Source organism: Cavia porcellus, unplaced genomic scaffold (assembly GCF_034190915.1).
Source record: "Cavia porcellus strain 051 isolate PalLab524CR breed Dunkin Hartley unplaced genomic scaffold, mCavPor4.1 scaffold_5, whole genome shotgun sequence".
Classification (NCBI taxonomy): domain Eukaryota; kingdom Metazoa; phylum Chordata; class Mammalia; order Rodentia; family Caviidae; genus Cavia; species Cavia porcellus.
The window spans coordinates 6,736,274-6,757,623 of record NW_026947488.1 but is presented as its reverse complement, the minus strand read 5'-3'; the positions used below and the strand labels follow the sequence as shown (position 1 = coordinate 6,757,623).

At 56.1% G+C, this 21,350-nt stretch overlaps 1 protein-coding gene across 1 annotated transcript in view; it reads right to left on the bottom strand.

Moving 5' to 3' along the window:
* Positions 1-21,350, bottom strand: part of Bmp7 (bone morphogenetic protein 7) — a 69,419-nt gene that overhangs the window by 25,141 nt on the left and 22,928 nt on the right. The window contains exon 2 of the mRNA XM_003463644.5: positions 17,064-17,256. Within this exon, the coding sequence (XP_003463692.1) occupies positions 17,064-17,256 (193 nt within the window). The remainder of the gene's footprint in view (positions 1-17,063; positions 17,257-21,350) is intronic.

Below are 21,350 nucleotides of genomic sequence, written 5' to 3'. Positions count from 1 at the left end.
AGGACCGTAGAAAACCAGAACCACGTGTTCTAGTCATCAAAGGAAGGAAAACGAACTTCAGAACCCGCCCTGAGAAGGAGTCCTCACCCTGAGCCACAGAACCTAAGTCTGCTGCCACATATGATGGGAGGGGGTCTGTGCAGGCGCTGAACCAGGGCTCCTGAGCTGGGGAGACCTCCTGAGCTGGCCCTCCCGACCAGCCCACAGTCGTGCCTCCGTTCTCCTGAGTGACACACAGGAGCAGGGGAAGGAGACCTGAGGACAAAAGCGGAGGTCAGAGGGAGGTGAGCCCTGGCTTCAAGGGACAAGGACTTTCTAGAAGCTGGAAAAAGCCAGCAAACAGACCTCCCCAAGAGGCTGCAGAAGGAATCGGCCTGAGCGCCACCTTGATTTGAATCCAGTGACCCCATTCCAGACTTCAGACCCCTACGAGAGGGCTACGAGAGGATAAATCTGAGATGCTCTCACACACTGAACAGGGAGTCAGTCACCTGTCACGGCAGCCAGAGGAACTAACACAGCTTCTCTCGCTGCAACCTGGCCCAGCCTGCTCTCAGGCCCTGCTAGGAGCTGCAAAGACACCACAGCCCGGGCAGAGTCCTGTGTCCTGGGGCTGGGGGCCTCGCACAGAGGGGGCGATTAGACCCCATCATGGAGCAGAGAGAGCAGTCCTCTGGCTGCACAAGACAGAAGGAAAGGGCGAGGCCTGTGGACTGGGGTGCACGGGGAGAACATCGTGGGGGACACGACAAGCCGGGGAAGGATGAGAGAGACCGTGGAGGACGGGGTGCAGGTGGGCAGGAGGCACAGACTGGGCGGGGCCACCACCTGCAGGGCTTGTGGCCACAGGAAGTCAGGTGCTGAGAGCTGGGGGCCAGGAGGGGTCCAAGAGAGTCGGAGAGTCCCCCGCTTAGGGGCTCGGAACCACAGCCTGCTCTGCCGCCCTTGGACATTTGTGAAGCCCTGCGTGCCGTGAGCAGCTGAAAGAACATTCCACAGGAGACGGGGTGAGCAGGAGAGGGCGGCTGGCGTTCACAGGCCAGCATGATGTCATGGGGCCCAGGAGATGAGTCAGGCTGGGGAGCGCAGCCCTGGGAGCACCTGGCGCGGGCCCAGCTGTGCACCAGCAGGCAGGCAAGCCCGGGATGGACACCGATCAAAGGCCCGGGGAGGCCAGCCTGTCAGCCCAGGCTGCCAGGCACCCAGGTCCCTTTCTGCACCCCGAGCTTCCCAGCTTGACATAGGGATACCCTGCTTCCCCAGCAAGTCATCCAAATAGCCCCGCGTGTGTCCCTGAGACCGGGAAGGTGAGGTCAGGAAGGCCCAGCACTTTTTATAAACACGCTTTCTTAAGGCCGCGCACCTCCAGGAAGACTAAAGTTAAGCATGGTGGGCGAAAGGTGGAAAAACACACAGAGATGCGTAATGTTGTCCTGCCACAGGCCATGCTGGGGGCCAACCCACGGCTTCCCCACTGGCCCTGTCCGGGCCAGCTGACCGCAGAGGGAGCCCACAGCGGCTGGGACTCCCTGTCCAGTGCGCAGGAGGGCAACGGACTCAGGGTCAGAGAGCAAGTCAGCTGCCCTCGGGTTCTGGGCCTCAGCAGTCTCTTCTGCAAGATGAAGGCTTGGAACTTCCAAGGTCACAAAAACTACACCTCATTAACTGAAGGGCAACAGTGAAAAAGGCTGGAAAGACCTTGGAGTCCAGCCCCTCTCAGGGACTCCAGGCTGGCCTCTGCGTTTTCAAGGTTCTGAGAAGTCCCGCTGCAAAGAATCAAGTTAGCCAGCAGCAGAGGCCAGAAAGAGGCTCTCAACTGTCTATGCACGCAGAACATGCAGCTGGCAAGCGGGGAAAAAAGGCACAGGGAGATGGCCCTGCCCATCACGGGTACGGCGGGGTGGAGACAGAGGGCGTCTGCAGAGTGCCAGGATCCTGTGTGCGAGGAATCCCCAGTGGGGAGGGGATCACACTCAGGCAGGGCTGATGCAGGCACTGGGGGGCATCCGCTGTGGGCAGAGGGAAGTGTGTTTTTGTAAGTGGGGAGACAGCGACAATGGCCGTGCAGCCGGTGGTCGGGGCCAGCACATGGGGAGGCTCACGGCCCACACAGTTCGAGGCGGACCTCAGCGGCAGTGTGTGGACCTCGTTCCAGCACTAGAGTACGGGGCCCAGGGGCAACCACAGGGGCCCCCGATTCCCCCGAGCCAGGGTCATGAACAGACCAAGCACCAAAGGAGCCCACTGAAAGCTGCATGGGCACTCGGAGCGGTCCAGGAGCCTAAGGTGGCACAGACACCAACCTGGGACCCTCAACTCATGGGACAACAAGGGGACTACAGCCATCAGAGGAACCTTAGGGTCCCTGCCTCCCACCCACGCCTTCAACCCCAGCCCTGCTCCAGCAGATTCTATGGGCTGAAAAACCAACTTCCCCCACCCCCCTCATTAGCTCTTAGGATAAAATGCAGAACTCCCTACTGTGCTCCACAGCTAGCGAGATCATCTCACTGAGAAGCCCTGGGAACACAGCAGAGGCACTCCTGGTAATTCCAGGTGAGCAGGGGCCTCGGCCACACCCCCTGCCGAGGGGCCTGGTCCCTCTCAACACCCCACTCTCCTCCCCACCAGCCCCCTTTCAGGCCCTCACTTGTGCCTCGGGCCTTGCAGGTGCCATCCCACTGCTAGCCAGGCCATGTGGCTTCCTACCCTTTTACCTCCTCCGAACCAGGCACGCTCAGTCCCCAGGGCAACATCCAGCCGCACAACCTTCTCAGACAACCCCCAGGCACAAGTGCCCCGGGCAGCCCTGCGCTGGAGTCCCATCGGCTCGTATCATTCACAGGTTCACCTCTTTCACAGTAGATTTCAAGCTCCTTCTCAGCTAGAACCGGTTCTGCTTTGGTCACCTCTAGACCCACTAGAGCACAGAGAACAGTCCCAAATGCAGGCTGAGCACTTATGCCAGCGCCCTCCAGGTATACAGTGCCCTCCAGCGACTCTCACCAACAGTGGAGATTTGCCAGTTAACTTCCTGTAATTTAAATGATTAAAGGAGGAAAGGTAAATGTTTCTCACATTTTGCAGGTAACTCTGGAAGTGTATTTGTGTCCCTAGTCCACCTGTTTTACTCTGACCCCCCAGGGACCCCTCTTCCAGGTCACAGGCTGGTCACCCACATCTTGTCAGCCGTGCAGCATCTCTGTATCCCCACTTTCCGAAGGCCGGCTACAAACTCAGGGGTTATCAAATTACCCCTGACTGACCTCCAGCTGGAAACTCCCAAGTACGAGGGCTTCCTGCCGCCTCCCGTTTCCTGTGCCCCTCAGGGGTACCTCCTTTCCACACTGGTCAGGAAAAAACCAAGATGACTCAGACAAGCAAGGGCAGCACCTGGGAAGAAAGTAGCTGTCAAATGCACCTCTGGACCTGGTTCTTATTCACACTTGCTTTAGAGTCCAGGGTTTGGGCCCCAGAATTTCTAGAAAATTCGAGTCCCTGTCATTCCACTCAACCTAGGTGTGATCCAGATAGAAACCCCGGGATGAGGACGGAGCCACACGGCCAGTCCTTGTGCCCCCGTCAGACCTATTCATAAAGGAGCAACAAGACCTTGGGAGTCCCCCAGATGGGCTGGTGGGGTGCCCTGCAAAGCCTCTGAACGGCTCTGGGAAGCCCTGCCTCCGGCATCGCGGGGGCAGATCTTTCTAGACTTTCCCCGGTTGCCCCATTTCCTGCAGCCTCCAGCTCCAGACCAAAATAGAGCAAGGTAAACGCAGCCGTTTCACGAACACAAACAGTCTCCGCGCTGCGTCATTTCTCCAGCCTTTAAAAAAACAAAAAGGAACCACAGGCTGTTTTAAGATTCCAAACCCAGAAACCAACAAGCTCAGGGCCGCAGGCAGAGCGCGCAGGAAGGAAACAACTCAGAGTGGGGTTTGCAGACAGGAAAGCGAAGCGATTACCAAGTACAGGATTCTCCAAAGCTAAGGCCAAGCCCACCACCTCCAGCCAGGCAGAGGGGTGCTGAGGCCACCCTTAAACTAGAGGGGAGGAGGGAAAACGGTCCACACACAGCAGGTCCTCCCCGGTGCGGAAGGTTCCCGTGCTGCAAACCCTGCTGGCTGCCTGTGCTGCCGCATCTTGGGGACCCCCAGAAGCACAGCCCAAGTCAATGACTCGAATGCAAGTGGTTTGTCTGAGAGTGATGCTGCCCAGAGCCACCTGCAGGGGCAGGGAAGGGAGGCAGGGCAGACACCAGCTTGAGCACGTCTCTGGAGGGAACTGGAGCCCAAACCCCGGAGACTGCTGGGCAGCTCTGCGACCCGCGGCCGGGAGGCTGGGGATTCACCTGCCAGCTCCGGGCTGCCACCCCGACAATGCACACATCAATGGATTCCCGCACCAGGAAGGTGCAGAGTCCTTCTCGTGGGCACGTGGCCTTGCAGGGTGTGACCCACACAACGAAGGGTTCTGAGCTCTCCGTCACCATCGAGTAGTCCTCAGTGTGCCTCTGACAAGGGAACCCACGCTTGCGGTTTGCGCTGCGTCCCACGTTAGGCGGCCGGTCCTAGGGCTTACGTCCAAAGTGACAAGGACGTGGAGCTCCTATGTCAGATCAGTGGGGTTGCAGCCTGGAGCCTGTGTTCTTCTCTTCAGACATGCTTCTGGGGCTCAGCCCCTGCAGCCCGGGCTCTAGGTCCCAGACAGAAGCCTGGGGGGGGGTGTAGCTGAGCACAAGAGGAGTGGGAAAGTGGGAGGCACCCAGGCTCAGTGAGGGCCTCCGACCCCTCGTGTGGCCCACCCTAGCAGCATCACTGAGGGCTCACCCCAAAGGCAACAGGTCGGGGGCTTCCTTCCTGGGCAACAGGGCTACAGCTGTCTCACTCCGGGGCAAGCGAACCCTCCCGGAATCCCAGAATCAGCACCTCCCATGCCAGTGCTCCTGCACCAGGGTCCTTCCCCTCCCACCCTTGGGAACAGGGCCAAGACTACAGGAGCTTTGGTTTCACGTCTAGAGCATCTGGTGGGCGGAGGCCAGGAAGCCCTTCAACACCTCACCACCCCCACCGGAGCACCATCCAGGGCCCCAGCTAAGTGAAAACTGATGGAGGCCTAACAGGGTCAACCTTGTTTCCAGAGCCCACTGCAGGAAGGCAGCGCCAAGGTCACCCTCCGGGGGTCCCTCATCTGGCCTCCTCCCTTCCCCGTCTCACAGTCCCAGCGATCTCGGGCCTCTCCTGAAAAGGTTTCCTAATCACTGGCTTCCAGCCACACAATGCTTATTTCAGGCCGGCGGGAAACCTGACCTGAGATCAGAGCCCCAGGCCTCGCTGGTGGCGCTCCCTGAGCAGGGGCTGCCTCCTTGGGGAAGCTGTGTGCAGCATGCGGAAAAGCCCTGGTGCCTCGGGGAGAAGAGCTGTGATCCATTATCAATGCCTGCCTTGGCTCCGGCTGTGGGAGCGGTGACACGTGTGCTGGAATGCAGGCCAGGGTGTCACGTGCTTGCTGGGTTCTTAGAGAGGTGAAATGGCATCGCGGAGGAAGAGGAAGACGGCACAGACGAGGGCAGCAGTAGAGACAGAGCAAGAGCAGAGGTGGGGAAGGGCTTCGCGCCTGTACCAGGCGCCTACATCTGACCTGAACCTGGAATAACCAAGGTCCGCCCGCCTCACGGCCGACTTCCTTAAACCCCGTCTTCCTGGTACAGAGCTCCTATCCGTGCAGCCGCTTTTCTCCCCAGCTACAGATGACTGCTGGTGACCAAATTGAAAAATACTGATTCTCTTTGTCTCCTGCCAAAAAGGCTAAAACAATTACAGGCCCTGATATGAAACACAGATGTCGATGCCTTGGGAAAAACAGGCTCCCACAGGCAAGCTCAAGTTCTGATCCAGGCATGAGGTGCTTTTGGAACTAAAGCGCCAGATTGTTGTCCAGACAGCCCTGATCCCAAGCCCACCATGCCCGGGCACTCAGCCTCAGGGCCCGCAGCTGCATGCTCATGCCGGTGCTGTCCCTGGCTGCCAGTGAGAGCCAGACCCCTTTCGGATGCCCACTGACCCTGAATAACACAGCCATCAATCACCAGCATGGGGAAACTTGCATAGGATTGAAAGTAGCAGGATCCTGGCCGGGGACTTAGTGGCTCAAGCGCTTGCCTGGCTAAGTGTAAGGCCTGAGTTCAATCCCCAGTACCTAAAAAAACCCAAAACAAACAAACAAAAAACAAAGCATGACAGCGGGCAATTCTCACTTTTTGAAAATCGAGCTCAGGCAGGAGGAGGCACACTCACATCGCAGTTCTGCAAGAGAAAGCAGGTTGGCGGGTTTGCAGGGACGCACCGGCCCCAGAAAGGATGCTGGCCGTGGCAGGGACCTGTAGTCCACGTCCCCTCGCCAGCCCAGTGCCCCACGCTGTGGCTTCGGGAAGCGCTGGGCCCGAAGCAGAAGGGCAGACCTTTCCCTCAGCGGCTCCTGTAACAGACATTCTGCTGAGTCCTCTACGGGCTGGGCTCCAGGCAGGGTGAGCGACAGCAGGGACCGGACAGACTCCTGCAGGGTCCCGCAAGCAGAGGTTCTGACCCAGATGTGAAGCGCTTCCGGCTCAGTGCCAGACCACGGCGTTCCCGCCTTGCATCACATTGCTGGCACAGCTGGGCGGGCCATCTGTCTCCCCTGCCTCAGTTTCCCTGTAGGGGACAGGACTTGCTTCCCCATTTCCCAACGCCTGGGCTGCCGTGAGGAGGAAGGAAGGGAGAACGCCCAGGAGGACACGAGGACACGCTTGTCCTTAATCCCTCAGCTGGCACCGGCCTCAGACGGCAAGGGCACCTCTGCTGGCGAGTGACGGAAAGTCATGATGAGTGGCAGCGGCGCGGGACTACAGTTTGTCACTGCTCCTGTCCCCAGGGCTGCCAGCTCTTCCTCTGTCCCAGAAGACAGGACACAGGGGACGCCACGGTGAATCTGCCCAGCTGTATACAGAGCCGCCCTACTCTGCAAGCCTCTTCACGAGGAGCGGGACTGACCACGGTGGACTCCAGGTGACCGGCACTGGGAAGTTGCACCGGACACTGGGCAGTCACTGAGTCCTGCCAGACCCATCTCTAGCACTCAACGGACAGAGCCTGTTATCACTGATCCTGACTGCCACACTGTCCCCAAGACGCCAGGCGTAGGACGGCGGAAAATAAAAGGCACAAAGATCAAAAGAGCCACCAAGGCCCAGCAGATGGTCTCAGACCACAGGACAGGAAGCCAGCGGGCACTTGGCTCCGAGAGGCTGAGCAGGGAAGACAGGCTGGAGGGGACACAGTGGCTCGCTGGCTCTGCCCAGCAGGGTGGCACTGAAGGCAGGCTTCTTCCAGAATGACCCCTGCAAACCCCTGGGAACCCCGAAGGAACCAAGAGACGAGAAGCCCATCATTCCTGCCCAAGTGGCCTGAGCCGGGCTCAGGACTGGGACCCAGAGAAAATTGCCAAGATGCCCTTGACTCAGGCTGCTGTCGCCACTCTCCTCCACTGACTTCTGTGATGCCCGACTGGACTTCGGCCACCAGTGCACTCCCTGCTCTCTGAGGAGGCTCCTCAGGAGTGAGTGGCAGCTCATGCCCCTCACGGGGCACAGGGCTGAGGTGTAGCATCATGGGGTGGAAGCCAGGAGAGGTAGAACCAGGCACATAGATGTTCAGAAGCAGTAACAAGGTTCTGGAGGCTTCTAGAAGCTTCTAGAAGCTTCTGGAACCAGAGCCTCAAAGAGTCCCCAACCTCAGCCAGCCCCTGTCTTATGCTGCTGAGACTTACAACCATTGAATCACAATTTGGGATCCACAGTGTAGGAAGAAAAACAGTCTCCCCTGGGAGAGCGCACCAAGAGACCAAGGGCTTGAATGAGGAGAAATCTGTGCCCTTTCCACTTGGGCTCACAGAGATTTCTGCTGCCTGCTCACAGCCTGGTGCACTTCTGGAAAGTACCAGGGCCGAGTTCCACCCTGCATGTGTCAGGCTGTGGCCCTGGATTCTGATACACAGAGCTGACTCTGCTGCACAGCCAGGGTTGAGAAACATGGCTCAGAACCCTTCAGCTGGCCCATCTGAGCCCCGGTACAAAAAACAGTGCAAAGGAAAGGCAGGTGCTGCCATCACTGGAATTGGAGAGATGCAGGTTCAAGACCCACCTTGGCCACTTCCTGGCTGTGCAGCCTCACTAAGTCACTTCTGTCTCTGAGTGGGTCTCTAACCTGTAACGTGACGATAACAAATCTTTTCCAACAGTAAGCACTAAAAACTGTGAAGCCTCTCACCAAGTACCGCACCCCTCAGGCAGTCACAGCTGTGTCTGAGGGGCGGGTGTGGGACAGTCTTGGGAATGGAAAAGGTGAACAGGCGTGACCCTACCCCCATGCCTTCCTGATCAGTCAGCTGGGACCACATTGCTGAGGATGTGCTCTTGTTCCTCACGACCGTCACCAAGCCCTGAGCCTTGGCATATGAGCAATAGCCACCCGAAAGCTCCAGGAGGCCTGGGCAGGGCAGGGATCCCATGACCCTGGCAGGGGATGGTGACGCTCCTCCTGCCATGCAGGCCTGGGAACTCTCAGGGCAGCACGGCCATCAGCGCATCTCCTGTGAGCTCGGCAGGAAAGCAGAGACTCAACCCCAGGCTGACAGCCACTGCTCCCAGGGTCAGCAGGGAGAAGCCAGGCCAGGGTGAGGGGGACAGGATGCATCCCAGGAGGGGAACGCCAGGCCGTGAGCAGGTGCACATGCCCCCGGAGGGTTGGGGACGCTGGCTGGAGGCTGACAAAGTCCCGCTGGCACCCACCCCAGGCTAGGAGCAGAGCCAGGCATCCTGGGGCACGCCACAGGCGGGACGCAGCTGCAGAGTGCTCCCCACCCAGGACGACCCAGCACAGGACAGAGCGCGTGCCTGGGCTGAGAGGGCTGTGAGCCGCACCTCACCTCCTCCAACGACCTCTGTCCCGAGGGGACAGGCGGGGAGCAGCCCCTCCGCCTCGGAGTGACTCAGGCCGCAGCTGATCCCAATCTTGGCACCGTGACCACTCTGAAGTCACTCTCCTGGCAGCCAGCGGTCTTGGGATGGACCAAGGGACATTTTTCATTTCGTGGCCCACATCGTCTCAACGTTGGTGGTGACGGAGGGCTGGCCTCTGGCCTCCCAAGGGTTCTCCAAGGCCAGCTTTCAAGGCAGCAGCTGCGTCCCCAAGAAGGCACAGCAGTGCACCGGGACCAGTGGGGGTCACGGGGATGGACTGCCCCCTCCCAATCTCATGAACAGGAAAGGTTAACAAGTGTGACCTGCCCCAAAGGCCCTCCCCTTCAGCTGGGAGACAGCGGTCGCACTCTCAGCGGTGAGGCCCTGCAGGACCCGCCTCAGCCCCAGAAAATGAAGGCACGCCTCGGGGACGCCTTGGCCACCCTACACCCCGTGATCACCATCACCAGCCCTGCCTCTGGGCGCCTGTCCACCCTGCAGCCAGTCTGGCCGCTGCTCTGCCTCTTCCAGTGTCTGGGCCCGAGCTTCAGGCAGGCCCCAAGGGCCATGGAAACTCTCCAGCTCGGCTCATTATCGGAATTTAATCTGGATTCCAAGAGATCAAGAGGACTTGGTGGAGAGCGACTCCCACAAGGGGAGAGAGCTCAGCCGACCCAAAGCCAGCTAATCCTCAGCACCCCTGAGGCTTCCTGCAGCTCTGGCAGAGCTTGCCAGGGAGCCAGATGTCCCAGCCTTGCACAGCTGGGCTGCTGGTGGCAGCAAGACCACAGCTCCCCGAGCACAAGGATCAGGGTGGCCACATGGCCAAGTCAGTCAGGGAAGGGCAGCACCTGGGTTCCCTGGGGGACTCAGCTCATTGGAAAAGCTGCCATCGGGGTGGGGTGTGCAAAGGGGCACTATGCCTCCGCTCAGGCCGGACCTGGAGGTGGGCAGAGCTACTGTCGGGCTCAGATCTTCGTCCCCATGCCCATCCTGCAGGTGGGATAAGCCAGCTATAGAGAGTGCACCAGGGACTGCAGAATTAAGGGATCTGTCCAAAGGACATAGAGGAGCCTGAAGCCCAGTGCTCCCCTAAGGAGGACTCACTATTTCCGGCAGGGAGGAGGGAGAGGGGGCAGCTCTGACTGAGCCTGTCCTGTGTGTGTCACACACTGTTCTGAGGACATTAACCCCTTCATCCTCGGCACAGCCCTGGGAGAGCGACTCGGTTACCCTTTCACAGGGGAGGAGGCTGAAGCTCTGGGGTTACTGCCCCCAACCTAGCCCCGTACCGGTACCTGGCGGCAGAATCTGAGTCCACAGTGCCGACAGCTAGGTTACCCCACCTGCGGATGCCGGGCTCTAGACTAAGAAACAAAAAACGCTGCCCACAAAATGGATGAGTCACATCTTTAAGAATTTTCTAACCTTTCAACTTCTAAAGATGAGGAGCACTGTTTCCTTCTCAGGCACAGGAAGAGGATTTGAAAATCCAGAGAAAGCAAAACTCCCTCCTCATCCCTCTCAACTCAGTGCTCTCCGGAGGCTGGGCCTGGCACGGGCTTCCCTCCCTCCGGGGGACGCCCCAGTGCAGGGCACCAGCAGGTGCTCAAACACTGGCGGATGAGGGCTTGATCTCCTGGCACAGCAGGAACCAGAGACCCATCTCAGCAGGTGTCCACCCAGAAGGGAGCTGAGCACAGCTGTCCTGTCTTCCCGCTGTCAGCACAGTGACTCAGATCTCCTCTCCTCCCGAGAGCCCAGGATCCACCCCAAGAATCCCAGGAAGGGCCGAGGAGCCAGCTGTCCCAGACTGCAGGGCAACACACAGGAGGAAGCTGCTGGCAGCCTGGCAAGGAACCCGGAGGAGACCCTCCCTCCTTCCTACGTACAAGCCTAACCCGGGTGCCCACAGACCTCCTGAAGCACTCTATTGCCAGAGACTTTGTGTCATTCAAACTACAAGGCCATCAAAGACCACCAGTCCGGGCCGGGCATTTAGCTCAGTGATTTAAGTGCCTACCTTGCAAGTGCATGCTCATGAGTTCGATCCCTGGTGGAAAAAAAGACAAGCCAGCAGTCTAACACAACAGTAAGGAGGAGCTGGGGGGTCACAGGCACCCTGCAACACTAGGGGACACTGAGGGCAGGCGCTCCTCAGAGCTGGGAGAAGTAAGTAGGGGACCCCGGGGGGCGTCCCCACAGGGCTCTGAGAGGCGGGCACTGGTCTGTGGCTCTGGTGGGCAGCAGGTAAACTGAGGGCTGCGGACCCACAGCCTGGAGTGCTTCACCCCAATACATCAGCCTGTTTCACAGTGCTGAAGTGGGGGTCCAGGGTGCGGCTCAGCAGTAGAGCACCTGCCAGGAACCCCAGGGCCCCTGAGCTGGACCCCAGCACTACAAAAGAACAGCACCCTGGGGTGTGTTGGGGTGCAGAGCAGAGCAGACACTTGTAGCTCCCAAGAGTGCACTCGATGACTCTCCTTGAAGTTGTGCCTGGTGAGCGGGGCACAACCCTGCTGGGCCAACTGGGCATCTGAGTGCCTTTCCTTAGCAAAGCCGCCTGCCCCGCCCCTATGCTACCCTGGGGCCTTCCCAGAAGCCTCCTGTCCAGCAGGACTCTCTCCTCTGAGCAAGGAAGCCGTGCAGGGCTTGGTGGGAGGAGGGGTCTCTAAAACAAAAGTCTGAACCACAGTGGGAAATGGTCTGGTTAGAGCCATGAGCCAGAACAGTGGGGACAGGCTGCTCCCCCGCCCCCCACTAGGGGAGCGGAAGGTGACTCAACCCCTCAGGGAGCCGTGCAGAGATGCACACCCCAATCAGGACTTCAGATGGACCTGCCCAGTCTGTCACCAGGCCACCCATGGTGCCGTCCACACTAGCAGAACCAAGAAGCCACCACACACTCGTGGAAAGCAAATAAATATCCTGCAGCAAAACCCACAGGTCAGGACAGTGCAGGGCAGACAGGAACAAGGACAGGAGAGACCAGAGAAGTTACTCATCGGGCAGCACAAGCCAGAGAGTCTGGGGTGGGCCCTATGTGAGGACTCAGGGAAACACATAACTGCGTTTGCTGTGTCACAGTTTTAAATGCTGCCCCTCTCCAGCAGTACACTTCAGTGTCTCAGCCGCACAGGTAACAGTCACTGTGCCAGTTCTGGCTGCTCCTGTCTCTTAGAAACAGCTGGTCACTGTGATGCTCGCGGTATAAACCAATCCCCAGCCGACAAGCCCTTCTGTCCCTACACTTCCAGCTTGCTTGTTCCATACAAGCCCGAGACCACCAAAGATCGGGGCCTGACATTCTGAAGAACAATGTGATTCCTAGTTGGCACCCGTTTGACATAAAACAAATCTGCCTGCGAACCCAGGGTGTCACTACAGTGTCTCCGTTCACCATTGCGTCTGGAGTGTCTACCATGGAGACCGATCATGCTGACCTCTTTGGTCACCAATTGTAGCCCTTGCAGACAGAGCAAGGACCTCTCCAGGACCCAACAGGATGGCATGCCCTCGAGATTTCTCAACTCCCCTCAGAGGTCTGGAGGAGGATCCTGGTTCCCCACTCAAGTGGCTCATGTCAGACCCCAAAGGGAGGAGGACACAGTATTTCTGTCTGCCTGCCTGCATGGCTGATTCCAGTAAGACCCTGGGGGCACCTCAGTTTGTCCGTCAGTTCTGCTCAGCCTGAGCAAAGGGGACTCTGATCAGCTCTCATCAGTCAGAACCACCCTCCCCGAGGGAAGAGGGTTGGAAAGTTTAACTCCAAGAGCCTGCCCAATGTCTGTGTGAGGCGGTGTCTCAGACAGCATAAGCAATAGGCTGCTCCGTCTGTGCCCTGAGTCCGGGAAACCCTGGTGGAGGTGGCTGACTGGGTCCTCACCTGTGGTTCTGTGGAGATGGACACATGGCACAATGGACTCCTTAGAAGTCACACCTGAGTCCCCATGAGGGCATGGCCAGGTGGGCATCCCAGTGGTCTCTCCCTGAAGGGTACCCACCCACTATCTGCTGTAGCATCATTCAAGGGTATAAAACATACACCCAGGGAACCAGAGAGGGGAGCTAATTAGTTACAATCTACAGTCCCTGACTGCAGGAAAAAGGGATTTTTACACTTAAAAAGGAAACCAAACTGCTCTTTGTGTCTCAAAATAAAGACGGGAGGAGGTAAGAGGATTACACCTTGGCACCCTCATTGGCTGCCACAGTTGCTGCCAACACCTGCAGCTTCACTTCTGGCTCCCAACTTGTCTGCTTCCAGTCAGTGAACTGATTCCAGCCGGCCACTGCCTACATCTGACCACGGAAGCCCTCCCTGTGAGCTCCTGCTTCACAGATGCACCTAACTGGGCCAGGTGTCATTTAGTGCCCACCTGAGATGCCTATCACCAATTCCTTTTGAGTTTCCCATTCTGACTGAGGAAAAACTGTGCCTGTCAGCCCTAAGGAATGAGTTGCCTGGCCTTTCTCAAAAGTTGCCCTTCCTAAAAACCTAAAATCAATTGAGCACTTCTCAAAGACGTCAAAAAAGCAGGGCAAAATGTCCATCAACCACTGTTACCCAGAAACCTGAGAAAAGAAAAGCACGATGTTCATTAGAAAGTCCAGTCTAACAGGTGACCACACCCTCTGGCTATGAGTTATAAAAACTACAGACACTTTTTAAAATGCCCATTCAGATTAAAAAAAAAAAACTCACAAAAGCCTCAACCTGGATCAGATAGCATTGGTCTGATGGGCTCAGACTAGGCCAAAGGGCCTCCCTTCTCCAGCTGGACCACCAGGAGCCCACGGTACCATCACGGGGGTAACTAGGACACTTGCCTCCCACACCTTCTGCTGGCACAAACTTGCATCCTGGGAGGTCATCTCCTGTGTCACCCAGTCCCCACACCACTTCTGGGAAGAGACTTCCCCTTCACGGTAGAAGTGACTGTCTCCTCTGCACCAAGCCAGTCACTCCCTCTCGTTTAATCCTGCACTTTCAATTCTGACTGATCCCTAAGAGGAGGATGACACCTGCATCAGCCTGACAGAAATAACTGCAATCCTGACATTCTGAAAACTCTCCTCCCAGAGGTACAAACTAAGGACTCACCTCCGGGCCTGGCCATCGACCAAGCCGCCTCACCATGACCCCCACTGCTGTCAGCTGTCACAAACAGGCATCCAGCCACACATCAGCCTGACAGGCCTTAATCATCTAGGGCAAGATCTCTGTGCCAACAACAACACAGCCATCACCTTGCACCCCGCAGTTCCCAACCCATGTACCATTTCTGCATTGTCCTAGACTTAAAAGATGCCCTCCTCTGCTTGCAATCTACTCCTATAAGTCCCCTGAACTGGGAAAATCCTGAGACAAAGGCCAGTTCACTTGGACTCAACTGCTGTGAGGGATTAAAAACTCTCCCACTATTTTGAGGGAGGCCCTAGCTATCATAGTCCCCCAAGAGAGAAAAAAACGAGACTTCAAAATGTCTGCAGATTGTCCAACTGCTAAAATACACCTCTCCTGCCTATCAAGCCAGTCCAAGATCTCCAAGCTGCCCATGCTGCCATGGTCGCCCTCACACACATCCCCCGGTCTCCTGCCACCCACAGCCTGCTGGTTCACCTGCCTGGGACCTAACAATGCCTTCTTCTGCCTTCAACTGGCTCCAGTCAGCCAGCCTCCCTTCAAAACTGACCTGCACTCAACCTGCTAAAGGCTCAAAAACTTGTTTACCTTCAACTGATCTTGTTAGTTTCCCAGAATGACACCCAAGCTGCCACTGAAAAGACACAAAAGCTCTGCTACAGTTCTCTGGCAAAAAGTGGTTACAAGAAAGAAATTCAGCAGCTTTCTTGGAGCTTCAGCCTCCTGTAGAATCTGAATCCTTGAATTAACAGAAACAATGATGCTTGCTCAAGACTGTCAGCCCCCAGGAGCACCCAGAGGTTTACCTGTGCAAATACTTGGATCCAGTCACTAAGGGCGGCCTTTGTGCTCTAACAGCCACTGTCCTCCTGACTAAGAAAGCTGAGAGGTCATCCAAGGCTGAGACCTGACTGTCCAGGTGCCACAGGTTGTGCTGCACCATACCCAGCACCACTCTGCCTGGCGCTGACGGATAAGCTCTTGTAAACTCCTGACAGATGCTAAGTACATCTCGTCTACAGATGGAAGGAGCTCTCTTAGGAGCTCTCGTAGAGTCTGACAGGCTAGCAATGCTCTGTCACTTTGGAAAGGTGCTATTTTGGCCAAACCTACACTCAAAACAATCTGGTCCAGAAGCCTAAGGCCTCTCTGGGGATCTGACTTGTCGGGGTCGCTCCCGGCCGGCAGGAAAGACACACGACAAAGTCTGGCGGTGTGCAACCTTGCCTTTATTTGTCTCCGCGTGGGCCCCGCGAGGCCTCCTCTCTGCCACCAGCCCTTTCTCGCCGGTGGACTTTCTCTATCTCTCTCTGTACTTCCTCTGTGCTTCTCTCTTGTGGCGGGAGAGGCATTTACTTTTATAGGGTAACAGTGGCCAATCAGTTCAAAGCGCGCGATGCGGGCTGATTGGCTAACATCAGTTGTTGCTAGGCAGACTATCTTACAGAGCGGGTTGTTTAAGTCGCCAGCGCAATCAGGGGGCAGGAAGCAGGCGCCAACTTGGCTCACTCGATGGGAGGGGCAATCTAGCTCAGGCTCCGCTCCCACCCACAGGCCCTACGTCCGCCAAGTAAGGCGACCAGTGTCGGCCGCGGCTCCCAACACTGACTGACTAAAACATCAGCCTGAGGCAGAAAAAAATTTTCAGTTTTCCCTGAAGATCCATGTGAACCAGAGCCAGATCCAGCTCCACTGTATGCTCTGCAAGCTCAAGCCTCAGTGCTGGCCCCTGTACCCCTGCAGCCAGCTCAGGCTTCAGGTCTGAGTCACCAGCCCCAGCCTTCCATGCTCTAACCATACTGAGTTTAGCTAAAAGTTTAGCTATAGGCACTCCTCACATACATATAACCCAGGTGCATATGAACTACCTCTACAAGTGTCAGAAATCCCACCTTAGATTCATCAGGAAAAGTTACCTGGACCAGACAGCTCACTCTGAAGAGAGATGCACTCAGAGCCTGCTCTGATCACTCTGGAGGCTGATCAGTCCATGCACAACTGAAGCCTGAGGAAACGGTCCATGGATTGTGCTGTACCCACTTCCCTTGACTTCTGTGTCTTTCCAGGCTGCTTACGTCAGTCCTTGCTTCCCTGACTTTTTTACTTTAAACCCCATGGACTGTTTCCCCAAGTGAACAGAACAATCAATTACACACTTGGCCAAGATCTGATGAGCATCCGAGGCACATTGAGCACTCTCCTAGATCAGATTAACCCCCTCACTCCCTTGTCAGAGTAACGTTACAGAACAGACAGGCCTGAATTATATCTCTTTCTGAAAATAATTTAGGGGAAAACTCAGTAACGAGACAATCTTGGGGAGCTTGGCTAGGGTCCATTCTAGGATCACAGACAACCCTGATGTTACTGCCTCTAGCCCAGCCTCGTCTCAGAAGATCACACATAATACGCCTAGCAAAGATTTGCCAGGGAAACTAAAAGGTGGGGAAATGTAACAGAAAGCGTCCCCTCACCCCACCCAGCCAGCGTGCTTCAGCTTCCCAGTTGCCCAGGTAACAGTTCCTGTTCCAGCCCTGGTTGCTCTGTCTCTTAGAAACCGCTGGTCACTGTGCTGCACAGCTGGTCACTGTGAAGCTCCCGGTGTAAACCAGTCCCTAACTGACAAGCCATTCTGCCTCTGGACTTCCGCCTACTCATCCCATGTAAGCCCTAGGCCACCAGAGAGGAGAGCATGATATTCTGGGAATGACCCTGTTTGGTTGTCTTTTTAAGAGAAAGTGTATGATGTTTGTCACTGTTTCTTAAAACTCTGCCAGTCCAGGGTGGGTGGTTGGTGCTCTATGGAAGAAGCTGCCCTGCTGGTCCCTGCCCCGACAGACTCCAGTCTGGGGCCGTCACTCCTTCTTTCCCTGCAGCTTGAGGAGGCCCAGCAGCCACCCGCACCATTGCAACACCCACCTGCTCAGGTGCTCCTGAAGCACCTGGTAGACGCTGATCCGGAAGGTCTCGTTATCAAAGCGTTCCCGGATGTAGTCCTTATAGATCCGGAATTCGGCTGCAGTCACAGCTTCCCCTTCCGGGATCTTGGATACATCGAACCGGAACTCCCGATGGTGGTAGCGCGGGTGGAAGAACTCTTTGTCATGTTCCACTGGAAGGAAGAGAGCACAGTCCAGTGCAAGAGCCCATTAGTCTCGGGGTTTCTCTCCTGGCACAGAGTCCAAGCACCTTGCTCGACAGGGTGGAGACCTGCCCACTGCTGCCCTGGTGACCAGTGCCTGCCCACAGGGACACACCGTCTGCAAGGCCCCAGACTGGGACTCCTGGTCACCTTGACCGAGAGCATGACTCTGTACCCAACCTGCTGGGGCAAGGGGCCCTGAACATGGCCATCCAAGAGGGACAGGCCAGAGCCGGGTCCCCATGGCTCAGTGCTTGGTTGGAGTCCAGCCTTAGCCCCTGACTAGGACTGTGGCTCTGGATGAGGCAGAGACAACCCATCTGAACCTCAGTCTCACCATCCGGGCAGTGGGGATACAACTTTTTTCATGGGGTGTTGTAAAGGCTGAGTGACCTCATTCACATGAACAGCTGATCACTTGTTAGGGCTGGATAATAGCTAGCTACTGTTCTTAAACATGGGCATTGCTATGCCCATTCCGGGACACTGTAGCTGTCAGCCCTGGCTGTACTGAAGAAGAGTGTGGACTCATTTAAAAAGTACAGATGCTCTGGCCCACAGCAGACCGGTAAATGTTCTGTTACCAGTCTCCAGGGCTTCATCAGCATTGTTTGCCAATTTCCATGGTGCAAATGCTGCCATGTCAGCAGATTTCAAACTACCGAAGTGAAGAATGCCGTAGTGGAGACCCCAGGAGGGCAGAGATGCCAGGAACGTGGAAGTTCAGCTGAGGGACACTAAGGGACACCTGAGTGAAACCAGCAAAGCCACAGGTCCAGAGCCACTCATGCCCTCTGGAATTCTGCATCTCCCTCAGGTGCAGGACATGAGCTACAGGGTTTAATGTTTACCTCGCTGGGGTTTGGCCTTACTCTGATCTGATTCTTCTCTATCCCTCATTCCTCCTTTTTAAAATGGAAATGTTTTACCCTGTGCCACTCTATCTTGGAGTTACATAATTTGTTTTTGATTTTTACAAAGGTTAACAGCTAAGCATTTGCCTTGAGTCTCGGAAGAGACTTGGATTTGGACTTCTGAAAAATGCTAAAGTCGCTCAAATGCTTTTCTTCTCAGATGTCTGACAGCTGCATTAGGGTAGGAGGGATTATGAACTTGCTATTGTACTTATTTGGAGACAAGGCATCCTTTAAGAAGATGCAGTTGGATAGGAAGTTGACGGGAGGTGATCCTGAATCACAAACTTCGCTGGACTAAGAAACCACTACTGGATGAATGAAGCACTCTTCTGGGTATGTAAGTGGGCACTGTATACCGCCCCTATCCTGGTCCTCTCTAGGACTGTCCCCTCTTCTGCTCTCTGGCCGCTTTGCTGGCCATGCCCTTCCACCATGACCACAACACTCCACCGGACCAGATACATAGTCTTCCAACCCTGGAAACCAAATCACACTTTCCTACTTTAAGTGGTGTGTATTCAGTACTGTGCCCCTGTGACAGAAAAGTTGACCAGTACAGCACCCATGCCACCCCGCCTTCACCCAGCACCCGAGGAGTGACTCCAGTGCGTGCTCTCCCCCCACTCCCAGAACCAGGACCCCACCCAATCTCGGGTCCCTAAAGGCTGTCCCGTGATGGAACAGCAGACAGACGGTCCCTGTCTTGCTGGACCACCAGGCAGCAGCACCCAACATCCAGGAACCAGCAGCATCCAGCCCGTGGTCCCCACACACTTGAAAGCCTCTCTCTCCTGTGGACTCCTTCAATGTGTCCCTCCAACTCCTGGCCTCATGTCTCAGACCTCATTGTAGATGCAGCTTCTTCCTCCTGCCTACCTTGTTAGGGACCCCCAAGACCAGGGCTTGGCCTCCTGCCCTCCACTGCTCCCCCCGGAAGGGTGGCCACAGCCGACACGCAGGTGGCTCCCGACCTGCAACCTGCAGTGATGCCTCAGCTGTCGAATGGCTCCAAGTTCGGGCTTCCCACTACTCCATCAGCAAAGTTAGATACACGAAGGCTGCTCAGTGCTCATGGTTTTTGCTCAACAGTCAGCCAAACACCTGACTTGAAAAAACTTGCACGGCCCAAGAGTCACAGGTTGTGTCTCGCCGGGGACACCACCTTCAGTCTGCGCCCTGCTCTCACCCAAACAACACACGGTGCGATGCAAGCGCCTTAAACCATCTCACTGTGCTTTGGGGGCTTCGTTTGCATAAAACATCACAGACACGCCTCCAGAGAAAGTCAGTGATGCTGGTGGTAAAGCCAAGAACAACACTACAGGACCACGAGAGAGCTAGAGAAGTCATTGTGAAATTTGTTGAAGTCCTGGAAAAATAACTTTGTAAGTGTAATATTTTGGCCTCAGAATCAATGATTTGGTCAGCTCTATACACAAAGTCCCCTATGCAAATGACCCTCCACGCAGATGGCTCCTGTATGCAAATGACGCTACGTGCAAAAACACCCTGGGTGAGAGTGGCTTCTCTCGCCAGATGTCGCCACTGAACTTGGTGCGCATGCGTCCAGCTACTTTGTTGACACCTCCCATAGTCCTGGGTCTCAAAAGCGATTCCAAGTCAATTCCCAAACCCACTCACAAATCACCTGCAGCAAACCAAGGTCTCTCCTCGCGCCTGTCGGCCCTCGAGCACAACCCTCGAGCCGGAGTCCCTGGAGACGTCCTACCTGCCTCCCTGCCCCACATCTCAGCCTGCACTCCAGGTCCACCTGTACGTCCCTCCCCAGCTCCACACAGTCCAGCTCGGTGTCACTGCTGACTGGAAGGGGAGACAGCACCCACAAGGTCTCTTCCGGTCCCCAGCAGAGAGGGGAGACCAGAGAGAACCCTGGAGGAGGGTGACGCTTGCGCCATCTGCAGGGCGGGGTGCGCAGCAGACAGGTGCAGGCGCACAGGGCGCGCATGGTGCCTGCACCCCGGGAGCCCCCCACACCTCCGCACCTCTGCTCCAGCACCCAGGCAGGCCGCCCTCAGAACAGCCCCGGTGGCAAAGGCAGAGTCAACCAGACTAATTTACAACCAAGGACAAGTTACAAACAAACAAACAAACCCAAGTTCAACAAAGCAGGCTTCCTCTGTGATGCGCCCCCCATGAGCACGCTTGGCCACCATCTGGTGGAACCAGTGAGGCAGCAGTGACCCCTATTTTAGAGACGAGGACCCCAAGACCGGGGAAACTTGTCCGAGGCCATGGATGAGTGCGACCTTGGCCAAACTGCTTACGCTGTGTGTGCCTCCCCGTCCTCCAAGGGTGACAGCAAGGGCCTTTAAATCACAGGAGTGGGCACCACAACGCTGCTTGGCGCATGGCAGCGATCTGTGTTTGCCAGCATCTCCAATCTGATGAGCAGGGACAATGACACAGGGCAGGAGGGCAAGGCGTGCGGGTGGCACTGACAGCGCCTATGGTGAGTTTCCTGGTAGAAGAAAAAGAGCTGGCATAGGCCAGGTGGCGCAGGAACGTGTGCTAGGCACGACATAGAGCCAGGCACATCCAGTGGGGAGGAAACGAGGACACACGTGATCACAAGAGTGTGCGACACTGCACCGTGCAGCTTTCTAATGGGCGGGACACACTGTGTCTACTCGCTAACACAATCGCGGAAATTGTGAAGTTTCTTTGTAAAGAAACAGATAAATGGGGCTGAGGATTTAGCTCAGTGGTATAAGTGCCTGCCTTGCAAGTGTGTGGTCGTGAGTTCGATCCCCGTACAGATAAAAATGAAAAAGACAAAAAAAAAAAAAAAAAAAAAAAAGCAAACAAAACCGCCAATTATATTTCTTGCAGACTGCTGTGTGCTCTCCGGGATGGATTTCTAAGTGAGCGTCCTCTGATAACTATTTGGAGGCCAGGAGAGGCCTGAGCCACGTCATTCTGTGCTTCTTCCAACTGTATCATCCAGGGTTCTGGAAATGTGTTCTTTGTGTGAGTTATCAAGAACAGTCTCCTAACAAGTTCATTCCCTTTAAAGAAGGAAACAGACTAATTTAAAATCCAAACCAGCTTCAAATCACATCTTCCCAAGGCTTCACTTTCACAGCGGAAGAAATTCCTCAGCATAGACTATGCAGTTTCAACTCTGGC